Below are 13772 nucleotides of genomic sequence, written 5' to 3' on the forward strand. Positions count from 1 at the left end.
CAGACTGCTTTTAAATACCAAATAGAGAGGCTTCATCACAGCATGGAACTCTAACCTCAGAGAACTGTGTGGTTACTTTAATTATATGCCTGTCTGAAAACAGAGACTTGTGGAACTGCTTGTATCTGGAAGCCTAATCTCTCTGTTAGCAATCTGAAAACATAAAATCAATACTCTGGCCCATTAACCAATTGACACATCTCCTTTATGGGCATATCAGATGATATAATACAGACTGAAATAAGCAAACAGCCGGCCAGTTCCTGCTTCTGATCATCCTGCCTCCAGACAACTCTCCCACCAGGCATCTTGCCTTGGAAAAAGTAAAAAGAACAAAAGAAAAAAACTCCACGGCTGCAAAATAGTTTCCTTTTAGTGCCACTGCACTATAAAATGTAGTGTTTCATTTAGTAAACGCTTATTTGACTGTACGAAAGACTTATATAAAAGGAAAACTTTCACAAATGGACAAGTTCCTTTGGAGGCTGAATCAATGTAAGAGTCAAAGTTTCAAGTACGTCCACATTTTGTTTTTAATTTAATTTTTTGAGACAAAATCTCACTCTGCCACCCAGGACGGAGTGCAGTGGCACAATTATGGCTTACTGCAGCCTCAACCTCACAGGTTCAACAGATCCTCCAGCCTCAGGCTCCCCAGTAGCTGGGACTACAGGTGCATGCTACTGTGCCTGGCTAGTTTATATTTATGTAGAGATAGGATCTCTCTATGTTGTCCAGGCTGGTCTTGAACTCCTGGGCTCAAGCAATCCTCCTCCTGCTTCAGCTTCTCAAAGTGCTGGCCCAGCTTGTTTTAATCTAATTATCAATTTAATTTAAGGTTTTAATTTTGAAAACCTTATTGATTGATAAACACTGAAAGCTATGACAGTCTCTTTTTATTAACAAAATTGACTAAAGCCTTGTTTCTGTGATGTCGCTAACAGATAAGCTCAATGACTATAAATCAAATTAGATATAATATTAGATAGGAGTCAGGAGTGGTGGCTCACACCTGTAATCCCAACACTTTGGTAGGCTGAGGCAGGAGGATCACTTGAGGCCAGGAGTTTAAGAACGGCCTGGGAAACATAGGAAGACCTCGTCTCTATAAACATAAAAATTAGCTGGGCATCGTGGTGCACAATTGTAGTCCTAGCTACCCTGGAGGCTGAGGCAGGAGGATCACTTGAGCCCAGGAGGTTGAGGCTGTAGTGAGCCATGATCGCACCACTGTACTCCAGCCTGGGTGACAGAGTAAGAGCCTAGCTCAAAAAAAAAAAATTAAAATGGGATTTTTATGCTAAGAAATACATTCGAATATTTCACATAAATTCAAGTCAGATCAAGTATCGATAACCTATGGATGAATCACACAGTAATCACTGACTTGTTGCACAACTTTCTAACAGTTCTTATTCTCATTTGGCTGAATCTTGCCCTCTAAACTGATAGATAAAGTGGAAGCCATTAAAGATTAACCTCTTCACTGTATCTGACCAAAAATAAAAATACAATCTTTCAATTAAATAAAAATTACATAACATACATTATTGCATATGTGTTGCAGTAAACATATTTATAGATACGTTCTTAAAAAACACATATAGTTAAAATCATTGACAAATTTAATTTGTGGCAATCCTACTTAAATATTCAAATACATTTAAAAACTTAATTTGATTTTTGTTAAGAATCTTACATACACTTCTTTTTTCTCATTAAATTGTTTAAAGCCGAAAAAAAGAGAAAATTTAGACTTCCACTTTCTCTACTCTTCTCAATCTCATGACAGTCAAAATTTTATTTTACTTTTTCTATTAAGTTTTGTGTGTATGTATGCATATAACTAGTTCCCATTTGCCAAAAATTAAAGAAGCTTCATACTGGCAACCTGAACCATTTATTTGGCAGATTATCAAGGAGATAATCTTCATCCTGCAAACTATTTCCTTCTAATTTTTTAAATGAAGAATGCCTTCTGATATGTAGTATAATTTCCAGGATGAGAACAGATAATAGACAAAGTCCCTGCTAGATTGTAGGATGGGGCTACCCTACCAATCTCATCTTCTGAATGAAGGTAAAGAACAACCAAAAGAGAGTTAAAAGCAGGAGTATGCACCAGATGCTCTTAGGAAAGCCACACCATGGGCACAGCCTCTTGAAGAATGGAGGGACCCAAGTCCTGTACACAGGGATCTTCAAAGGAGCCGCAAAATGGTTTCCTGTTATTTCAGTTAATGACTCCACTTGATGTAACTAAATAAAAGTAATACTTGATGTAACTAAACAAAAGAAATACTTGATGTAACTAATAAAAGTAATAGTAATTTAAGTCATTAAATGAAAATACAAAATTGGAAGTTAGGTGTCCTTAATTCCTGACCCAGCATTGCAATGACTTAATTGGACGATCAAAAAAAAAAAGAAAAGTCATGTCGCCTTGTAGGGTCTATTTACATATTAGTAAAAAGAGACAGTTAAGCCAGAATAGTGCTTTTGACATTATTATAACCCAATATCAGGTTTATCAATTTAGTAAATCACTACAGCCTTTAAAAACAATTTGACAGAAAAACACAGGATAGAATAAAAGAAAAAGGGTGCTTTATACGTAGTAAGAGTTGTTTCATGAGATTGTGTATAAGAGAGAAAGAGAAGTTAAATACATTTCTTACTGTGGATTATGGATAAAAAAGTTTAAAGCCACTTCATTAGTCCTCTAAAGGTCTCATCCAATCCGAAAACAAAATAATTCTAGAGCCGCTGCTAAATAGATACACTTAATTTAATTGGCACAATGACGCAGCACAATAATGACTACTATATAATAAAATATAGATCTTATTAGTTTTGCTAAAGGTTTCATTTGATACCACCAAATTATTCAAATAAGGTCAATCTTTCTAAAACTTTGTCCCTCATGACTTAAAATTATCTGCTACTTTAATTTTTAAAAATTAAATCTTAAAACTATCTTTTCTGTGGCTCTTATCTCCCTTGAGTATGAGTTCTAAAGGAAAGTATCTTATGGCTTCTTATAACTTCCCAGTGTGTGTACACTGCAGCTGTGTGTGTGTGCGCTCCCACATGTTAAACTTTGGTTATTATATGGATAATAATAAATTTTTGAAAATTAAATCTTAAAACTATCTTAATTTTTATGAATTAAGAAAAAACATTTGTAAGGGGAGAAAAAAGGTAGCACCAAGTTTCGAGATTTGGGTAATTTGTTCTTTTTCTCTTTTTTCTTTTCTTTTTTGTTTTCCCATAAAGTTGTCAGCAAAGGACTTGGGTAATGTAAAGTCTGAGCTGCATCAGGACTACCTTGAAAGTAAAGCCTCTATTAATGGAGCACAGAGTAAGGACGACAGCACTGGATTAGGAGAAGACCAGTTATAATTGAGCTAGGCTTGAATCCTAACTCAATTATAAGTGGTCAAATGATCTCACCTCAAATGGGGTGAGAATCAAATGGGTAATAGACATGAAGGTTCTCTGTAAGCTATAATGTACCATACAAATACAGCTTTCAGGAAAATTATGTGAGTGTCAGAGAGAGAAAGAGAAGGCAAAATTATTACTTCCATCAAGAATGTAACTCACAGCTGCTCTGATATACCATGCAACTAAAGCAATATTGAAAATAGAGAGAGAGAAGGCAAAATTATTACTTCCATCAAGAATGTAACTCACAGCTGCTCTGATATACCATGCAACTAAAGCAATATTGAAAAGAGAGAGAGAGAGAGAAGGCAAAATTATTACTTCCATCAAGAATGTAACTCACAGCTGCTCTGATATACCATGCAACTAAAGCAATATTGAAAATACCTGCTCCGGCCGGGCGTGGTGGCTCAAGCCTGTAATCCCAGCACTTTGGGAGGCCGAGACGGGCGGATCACGAGGTCAGGAAATCAAGACCATCCTGGCTAACACGGTGAAACCCCGTCTCTACTAAAAAAATACAAAAAACGAGCCGGGCGAGGTGGCGGGCGCCTGTAGTCCCAGCTACTCGGGAGGCTGAGGCAGAAGAATGGCGTAAACCCGGGAGGCGGAGCTTGAAATGAGCTGAGATCCGGCCACTGCACTCCAGCCTGGGCGACAGAGCGAGACTCCCGTCTCAAAAAATAAATAAATAAATAAATAATAAATAATAAAAAAAAAAAAAAGAAAATACCTGCTCCTTTTCCAGCTCCCATTTTCAGATTTTAAGTTTTAAAATTAAAACACACACACACACACAAAAGCATGAAATCTTATTTAGTCACTACAGAAGCAGAAAAAGAGCCTAAAACTTAACATTCCCCTGAGCACTGTCTGTTCCTTACTCTGTATTCCTCAGGGTCCTGATTCATTTCAAAGAGCCGTTATAAGATATAACGCTAGCACATCACTAACAACTATATGAGGGATGGGGTGAGGTGGGGTAAAAGGGTGTGATATGATCTGGATTTGTGTCTCTACCCAAATCTCATGTTGAATTGTAATCCCCAATATTGGAGGAAGGGCCTGGTGAAAGGTGATTAGATCATGGAGGCAGATTTCTGCCTTGCTATTCTCATGATCGTAAGTTCTCATAAGATCTGGTTGTTTAAAAGTGTGTAGCACTTTCCCCTTCTCTGTATTTCTCCTGCTGTAGCCATGTAAGATGTGCCAGCTTCCTGCTCACCCACAGCCATGGTTGTAAATTTCCAGAGGCTTCCCCAGTCATGCCTCCTGTACAGCCTGCAGAATCATGAGACAATTAAACCTCTTTTCTTTATAAATCATCCAGTTTCAGGTATTTCTTTATAGAAGTGTGAGAACTGACTAATACAGCATGCTGATTATGGAAACACTGAAACTCATGCAAGGACTCCACTAAGCCCTGTGACTTCTCAATTAGAAATACCTCAATGGAGGACCATTTGGTAAAACCTATCAAAATTGAACAAGTACCTACCTTCTGGTCCAGCAAATCCAATTCTAAAAATTTCTCCCATAGATATATTTGTATATGAACAAAATGAAATAAGTACCAAATTATTCAATGTAGAAATGTTTATAAAGAAAAACACTGCAAAATTTTACAGTAATTATGGCACCCCTATGAAGTAGGTTACTATGTAGCTATTAAAATGCAGGTATTAAAAGAATAAGAAAAAGGCCAGGCACGGTGGCTTATGCCTGTAATCTCAGCACTTTGGGAGGCCACTGCAGGAGGATCATTTGAGACCAGGAGTTCAAGACCACCCTGCGCAATATAACAAGACCCCCATCTCTACAAAAAACAAACAAACAAAAAAAAAAAATCAAAATTTAGCCAGGTGGCACATATCTAGCTACTCAGGAGCCTGAGGCAGGAGGATTGCTTAAGCCCAGGTATTCAAGGCAATAGTGAGCTACGATCGTGCCACTGCACACCACTGCAACAGAGCAACAGACAGTCTTTTAAAAAAAAAAAAAGAACAAGAAGGAAACTTTTTATGCACTGATATGAAAAGATCTCTAAGGTATAAGTGAGAAAAGCAAGCTGCAGGATGACATGTACAGTTTAGTACCTTTTCTATAAAATAGGTCAATAAATAAAACTATAAGTACTTATATATTAAAGAACTGTCTCCGGAAGAATGCACACAAAACTAGTAAGAATGACTACCAGACAGGAAAACTGATTTGCAAGAAAGCCTCTGGGGCATAAAAGGACTGTCTCCCTAGAATGAGTCCCCACAAGGTTTTGAGAATGGAAATTAGAGATTGCTTCTCAGCCTTTTGGCTAAGATCAAGTGTAGTGGAGAATGGAAATTAGAGAAAGGAGAGAGAAGTATTTTATTATTTATTAAGATAAAAATTAGAATCCTTAAAAATAATTATTTATTATTCTTACAAAGATGCCAAACTGCTGGGCACAGTGGCTCATGCCTGTAATCCCAGCACTTTGCGAGGCTGAGGCAGGTGGATCACTTGAGGCCAGGGTTTCGAGAACAGCTTGGCCAACCTGGTGAAACCCCGTCTCTACTAAAAATACAAAAATTAGCTGGGCAAGGTGGCGCACAGCTGTAGTCCCAGCTACTCAGGAGGCTGAGGCAGGAGAATCGCTTGAACCTGGGAGGCGGAGGTTGCAGTAAGCCAAGAGCGCGCCATTGTACTCCAGCCTGGGCAATAGAGCGAGACTTTGTCTCAAAAAAAAAAAAAAAAAAAGCCAAACTAAAAAGTACAAAAAGTACAGAATAAAGAATGCTAAGGTTGCCATAACATAAATTTATCCTAATGCAATGCATCAGGAAGGGAAAATAAACAAAAAAAACCCTGCTCACTTCCCCTTCCAAAACTACTATAGCCTCAAATGAAATGAACTACCAAAATCTTTATTCAAGATAAATGTTTAGAAGCTCCAAACCTACATTTAAAGAGATACTGCAAATATTTTAACAAAGCATATTTTCTTTTATTTCCAGAGTTCCTGGTAGCAGCAAAGCCATAATGCAGTCAGCACAGAAGTAATTTTTTTTTTACTAAACTCTGGATAACTCCAGCTCTCAAAATCCTTCCTATTGGATTTGTTCTGATAGATTCCTCTACTTTGCAGCCTAAAGAAATATCATGATCTCAACTTCTTGGTTGTTAGAAGTTATTAAAAAGTGCCTATTCATTATTTATCTTCTGATATCTAAGCTAGCCACATAATTTAAGGAGATTCAGCTCACATTTTGACCTAACCAGAGTCCTATTCTTGGGTGTTACAGATAAAACCAGCAACTTAAATGCCTATTGAAGTTTTGCTTTTTTCCTGAAATAGAACATAGGCACTCTCTGTTTTTCTGAGTTGCTATGCATTGCAAATAGATTATTATAGACATATTTTCTTGAGAAACACACCTCCAGGGAGTCTCTTATGAGTTTTGCTCCTACACGTCTTATTGGGTATGCAAAGAATGCAAGGCCCGGACCACTCTTTTCTCAGGCCATTCTCAAGGTTCAGTTACCAACAAGCAACCCTGAAGGATGAGATAAAATCTCCCACTGGACAATGAGGAGGCTTGCTTTCTGCTTGCTATAAGCATGATAGATTCTCCAAGCTCACGTTCCTCCACTGCAAGAGAGGAACACTGTGTGCAGGGCACCCATCTAGGCCCATATCACATCACTCCCATAGAACAATACTAAAAATACCTGAAATCCCTAAATTAACTGTACACCAATTCTAGAGAAAGGAAATACAAAGTTCTAATTTGGTATGACAGGAGAATCCCCTTCACACCACTTCTAATACCTGCAAACCAGTAGGAAAGGATTCCCCTCAGCACCTACCTTCTCGTGATGGTTCTAGGAACCCAAGGCAGGGACTCCTAAAAGGTAGTCAGGAGGGGATCAAGTTTCCTAACTATAGGATTTAGAAACAGGGTGAAAGGTGATGAAGAGTTTGGAAGATATTCAGGGGGGTGACTGAGCCGGAAGGAAGGAGGCTCCTAACAGTAGTTTGTATCCCTTCATCAACCTCACATCTGAGGTTATTTCTAGTTCTGTATTAGTTCTGGAAACTCTTCTTTCCATTATTCCCACTTGGTGATTTCCACTAAGAGTATCTGCTCCAATGTGGCCCACTGTGGAAGATGTAGAATTTTACCACTTTTTTTTCTGGTCTTTTGTGCCAATAACTAAAACAATGCAATTCCTATTACCTTAAAACCAGGGCAGTAATGTTTCATAAACTTTATGGGATTATGATGGGTAGGTGGAAGTAGTGAGTGCAATGCAGATTTAAACAGACTGCTTGTTGTTAAGCCCTTGGTTTGACGTGTGGCAACATTAAATAGTCCTTTAAAGAAAGACAAGCATGCTCTCCTATAAAGTCAACTTTGTAGTTCCAAGATTGCCATTTATTAAGAAACTGCACAGAGAACTTCTACACTGAAATGAGAGATCATGTTCATTTTCTCCATCAGGATCACAGTCAAAAACAAACCATATTTCTTGAAAACTTAGGTGAGGTCTCCAAGAGTTAAACAAAACAGATTTGCCAGCAAAAGGCAGGAAGAGCAAGATTATAATTTGAACCAGGCAAACTGTTTCATAACAGAAAATGTGGCATTTAATGCAGTTTGCAGAATATGGTATGCTAAAAACGCTACTTATGGCAGTAGCAGGCCTCTAGAGAGTGAAATCGGCCAAACAAAAGAACTAAAAAAGGTAGAAAAAGAAGCCATGTCAGCATTACAAAGCCACAAAAAACTGATATGATTTTTTTTCTTGGTGATTTATAATTTTTTCACCATACTTTTGGTTTAAAAGCACAAAAAGTATATGATAAAAACATTTTCTTTTTGACCATTTTAAATTAGGAATTTATACTAATTCAAATTTATCCTAATTTAATAGGACTAGTGTTTTAACAGACACGTGTAATACTGAGGTCAACAAAGTTACTAATGCAGAAGACTATACAAGCTGATCAAAGTTCTGCTCTGCGACACCTTCTGGAACAGATTTACTTTGGGTTCCTGAGTGGGTTGGCCTGCTGCTAGGATAGACTAATGCTTCTTTACTTGAAATAAACATTCAGTCAAAATTTCTACCAAAAAAAAAACTCATATTGAAAGGCTTGGCTCATGTCTCAATGTGCTGGCCAAGTAAAAATAAGCACAAAAACCTCAATGCAGGTTGACTAGAAAATTATTCTAGTTGTCCTTAGGTCTCTTTGCATTAAACATAAAGTACTTGAATCTTTCTTTTATAATCCTGTCAATTCTAAATTTTGAAAAGACTGTGTCTGTTCGGCTTTTGTACTCTTAAGGGGGCTCTGTAAATTTAAAGTATTTTTAATGGAATATTTTAGACACAAAAAAAGATAAAGACTAATTAGAACTTTAAAAATACACAGGTCAATGGTTTATTACTGTTAAAAAAATTAACATAATCTAAATGCACATTCATACAATAAATGTAGACACTCATACATTTTACATTCATACATTGAGACTTTGCTGACAAAGTCTCAACACGGAAGAACCGGGGGATGTGTGAGATAGGAAAACAGAGAACCAATAAGTATTAGCTTTTGTTTCTAGCAGTATTTATTGGTTCTATATTTTCTCATATTTTTAACAGTGATATAGTGTTGACCTATATATTTTTAAAGTTCTAATTAATCTTTATCTTTTTTCATGTCTAAAATATTTCATTAAAAATACTTTAAATTTACAGAGCCCCCTTAAGAGTACAAAAGCTGAACAGACACGGTCTTTCACACCAGAGAACTAATAAAGGATGTCTGGGTAATAGATCAACATATAATTAATTGGACTATGTTTAGAGAGTATAAACTGGGTCAATGGCATACAGTGATGATTGCCAACATTAAGATGCTCTTTATTCAGACAGTAAGCCTAAAAGTGGGGGGAAAAAAAAGGCGGGGGGGGTGCTCTTCTGGTTTTTAAATACAATGACTGTATCCAAAAACCTTATGTTTAGAAGAAACCTTTCTATATCTTTCCTGCCTGTTCAGATAACTCTTCTGAAACAAGCCGAACAATTCTATTTTCCACATAACAACCTTCCTTTCCTGGAAGATGGCTCCCAGGTCTACTTTCCATCCTCTCTTCTTCAGTTTACTGAATCATTCCAACCCTTAACCCACTCCTCTACCTATGCCATGGTTTCTAGATATTCTCCCCATCCTAGCTATGCTTTTCTGGACTTTTCCATGTTTGGGATGACTTAAATTAATATTGTTAATATTTTTTAACAACAGTGATATACTGTTGACCTATGTATTTTTAAAGTTCTATTAGTCTTTATCTTTTTTCATGTCTAAAATATTTCATAAAAATATTTTAAATGTACTAACATATTACATAAAGGCAACTTTGGATATTTAATGTTGCAAGTTTCATTTGGTATTATATAAGAAACATTCAAGTTCATAATTTAAAGAGCATTAAAAACAAATTTCAAAGGATTATTTTAAAAAATCCTTTTTCATCATTCTTAACCTGGTTGGTCTCCCATGAAAACCATACTCTTTTCTTATTGGTCACACAACTTTTTAATTGAAAATATCACAGAAAGCTTTTGGATTTTTGTTATTGTCATTTTTTTTTTTACATATTGTAGAAATTTTTCCATGCACCAAAAGGATAGAAAAATAAACACCCAGCTTCCATGATTATCAACATTTTGCCAATCCAGTTGCCTCTATCCTGTGCTCACCACCTTCCCATCCCAGCAACATACTGTTTCATCTTCAACTGAAACACACACTATATATTAGAGCCTATTACACCATAAGCATTGTGCTTACCTCTTCTAGTCCTCAAAACAAACCAACATAACAGTCAAGCCTAATCCTGTACTGTCCACGATCTCTAGTCTCATAGCAACACTAATTTTCCTATTCCATGTCTTGACATGCATTGTTTTCAATACCTATACAAGACTCTTATTCTAGAAATTGGATGTTCTACTTTCACTAGACAATATTCCTTTGTTATGAATTTTTACAATATTGCTGGCTGAGATTACTGTTCATGCAACTGTGGAGCAATTTTATAATTAAATGGGTCACTGACATGCCGGTTAATAAATTCTGGTAGACAGATCAGACAGTAGTCTTGATAAACAACCTTGCATAACCAACAGGATTTTAAAATTACTTTTCAAATGCAATCTACCTAAAGAAAGGATGAAGTAGTAATATTAACAACTAGTAGTATCTATTTTTATTTTGAAGAAAACATACACACTTTGCTTTCCCAATCATAACTTTAGAGAATCCACTGTTTCACTATATAACATTCATTAAATTTTAGGACCAAGATGTTCAATTACTGTTTAATACATAACATGAGTTATTTCCAATCATTTTGAAAGAAAGCAAGAATTAGTTCGCAAGTGTGGTCACTGGCTTTAGAGAGTGACAGGTCTTAGGAAATCATGTGATTTATAAATCATAAGAAATCCCTACAACATGCTAGAAAAGTTAAAGGTTTGCAAAAATGGGAAAGTACCAAATAATCACTAAGAGACAGAATTCCTAGGAGTAGCAAGTCATCATTATGAAGTGGTGAAAACCCTTCAAAAGGGCAAGGAAGAAAGCTAAATATAAAACCTGCCTAAAAAGTAGTCTATAGACTCTTATCTGAAGAGTTGCTAAAACATTTCAAACAGGAAACTTTGAATCTGTAAAATATTAATGGATGATTGGGTTGAGGGTGTAAGGGCTTGAAAAGAGTAATAAGAGGGTTGGTTCTAAAGAAGAAGTAAAGAAGAGGGAGGTATGCATACTTCGCTTTTCATCAAACCACTTCAGACTTTCAAAAACCTTTTCACTTAGATTCTAAGGTAGTAAGCCTTACCCTAATTTTCCTCCAAAGACTAGATGTGCAATTCAGCACACTCTTTTATTTGATGCAGTAAAAGACACTCAAAAAAAAAAAAAAAAGGCAACAAAAGCAAAAGGTGTTTTTTGTTGGTTTTTAAATCGGGCATTAAGCGAAGCACTAAGTTTCAAAACTTACATCTGAACCCACATTTCTCATGGTACTTTGTAGGACAGGTTTAGTCACAGAAAGTTTTCCATTCACTGGGCTATTCGCCGAAGGGGCTGGAACCACATTCACCACGTGATTAGGTAGCTGTGTGACTCCCCCAGCAACAGCAAGGACTGGCTGAGCAGAGGGCAGAACTCCAGGTGCTTGAAGTTGTACCACAGTAGGCTGAGACAGCAAAACCGTCTGACCTGCATTAGAAAAAAGAAAAGGAATCAGAGGGTACACAACTGTTGTGGGAGAGGAAGCAGCTTATAATTAGGTCTCTTCTGCAGACGTAATGGGTAAGATCAACACCAAGGGATTTGACACCATCAATTAAAACATTGGATCAATAGCAGCACACACTTATGGTGACTTTGTTATGTTTTTAATGGGACCAACTAAATTCATCTCTTTGAGCTATCATTAACAATATACTTTCTTATTTATCTTTATCAACTAAATAGCTATCAAATTTGCTGTAATCCCTGGATTTCTAAGAATTAACCTCTGAAATTTGTTAGTGCTAAAAGGATTTGTCTTATTATAAATAACAAATCTTTTACACTGAACATGGAGAGTCATGTATTCTAAATTAATAGAATTTACAAATGCACACAATACCAAAAATATCTGAACATAAACGTAGTAATAGTAATTCAGTATTAGAAGAAGAAGGAGCTACAGGCCAGGCACTGTGGCTCACACCTGTAATCCCAGTGCTTTGGGAGGCCAGGAGTTTGAGACCACGCAAGGCAACATAGTGATATCCTGTCTCTACAAAAAAAAAAAAAAGTAAAAATTAGCCAAGTATGGTGCTATGTAGCTCCAGTCTTAGCTACTTGGGAGGCTGAGGCAGGCAGATCCCTAAAAAGGACAAAAAAAAAAAAAAGGACTACAAATAACGAAAAACTTAAAACCATTTGAGATTAAATCTTAGCTAACAATCACGGTAAACATAAATCTATGATTCAAAATAGTCTGTAGATGATACCAGCCCTTTCCCTGTTCCCCCCAAAATGGCCTTCAATTCTTTTCTGAGTCTTCGGATGTATCATTATTTTAAATTTATGCTAATTTGAGAAGAATTAGTAGAGGTTGAACATCCTTAATCCAAAAACCCAAAATCCAAAATGCTCCAAAATCCAAAACTTTTTGAGTGCTGACACAACTCCACAAGTGGAAAACTCCACATTTCTGGTCCCAAGTATTTTGGATAAGGGATACTCAATCTGTAAAAATGACAATGAAGATGGTGTTGTTAACTCAGCAGAAAAAGTGCCTATAGATGGCATGGTAAAAATGTGTGATGGGCCTAGTGAAGGACTAAAGCAGCATACAGTCACAACAGAAAAAGAAATCATGTCAGTTTATAAAATCAAAAAGAGACTTCTAAGACAAAAACTTGTTAATGAGGCAGATGACTCCATAGAAAACATTTCTAGAAGTCATCCAACAGAATGCCTCCTCATCCCTAGAGGACCCACTTCCAGTCCCTCAACTGCTTCTGATGTTTCTTCTCACCTGAAGACATAAAATAGAGGGTACAGTAGGCTTTTAATGAAAACATAGCATCAAAGGCAGAGACTGAAAGCTGCCATTTTTTGTTGTTGCTGTTGTGTAGTAGCTGACACTTCTATTCTAGTGATTCTACTGTCCTGTCTAGTTGCCCTGTAGACATTATTTTTCCACTGTATTAATGGTATGTCATAATTTTTGTTAAGTTCTTACGTGTGAATTTGTGAATAAGTGTAAGAAAATGATTGCTTGTCAGTAGAGCCAGGAATGATGGTGGTGCCAAACAACTACAGATTGTCCACATGAGATAGTGACAACTGTGCTTTCTGATGGTTCAATGTATGCCAACTTTGTCTCATACACAAACTTATTTAAAATATTATATAAAATTACCTTCAGGCTATGTGTATAAGATATACATGAAACATAAATGAATTTCATGTTAGACTTGGGTTCTGTCCCCAAGATATCTCATTATATATATGCAAATATTCTAAAATCCAAAAGTACCCAAAATCTGAAACACTTCCGGTTGCAAGCATTTCATTTAAGGGGTACTAAACCTGTACCATTAACCTAAAGACTTATACAACTCATAACACTAATCTATTAAAAATTTTACTTGCCTGCTAAGTGCTTCCTTTCAGATCTGGCAGATTTTTATAAGGTGTTGAAAGCCTTGCCTAACATCCACAGCTGCTTGAGCCTATCTAACAAAATGAAGGTACTAAAATAACTGGCAAC

General features: G+C 36.5%; 1 protein-coding gene across 5 annotated transcripts in view; it reads right to left on the reverse strand.

The window, feature by feature from the left end:
- The window catches only part of ATF6 (activating transcription factor 6), a 223053-nt gene that overhangs the window by 172159 nt on the left and 37122 nt on the right, over window positions 1-13772 (reverse strand). For all 5 annotated transcript variants that reach the window (XM_033199800.1, XM_033199799.1, XM_033199802.1 and 2 more), the window contains exon 7: window positions 11499-11719. In XM_033199800.1, coding sequence (XP_033055691.1) covers window positions 11499-11719 — 221 coding nt within the window. The remainder of the gene's footprint in view (window positions 1-11498; window positions 11720-13772) is intronic.

Source organism: Trachypithecus francoisi, unplaced genomic scaffold, assembly GCF_009764315.1.
Source record: "Trachypithecus francoisi isolate TF-2019V2 unplaced genomic scaffold, Tfra_2.0 Lachesis_group5, whole genome shotgun sequence".
NCBI classification, from domain to species: domain Eukaryota; kingdom Metazoa; phylum Chordata; class Mammalia; order Primates; family Cercopithecidae; genus Trachypithecus; species Trachypithecus francoisi.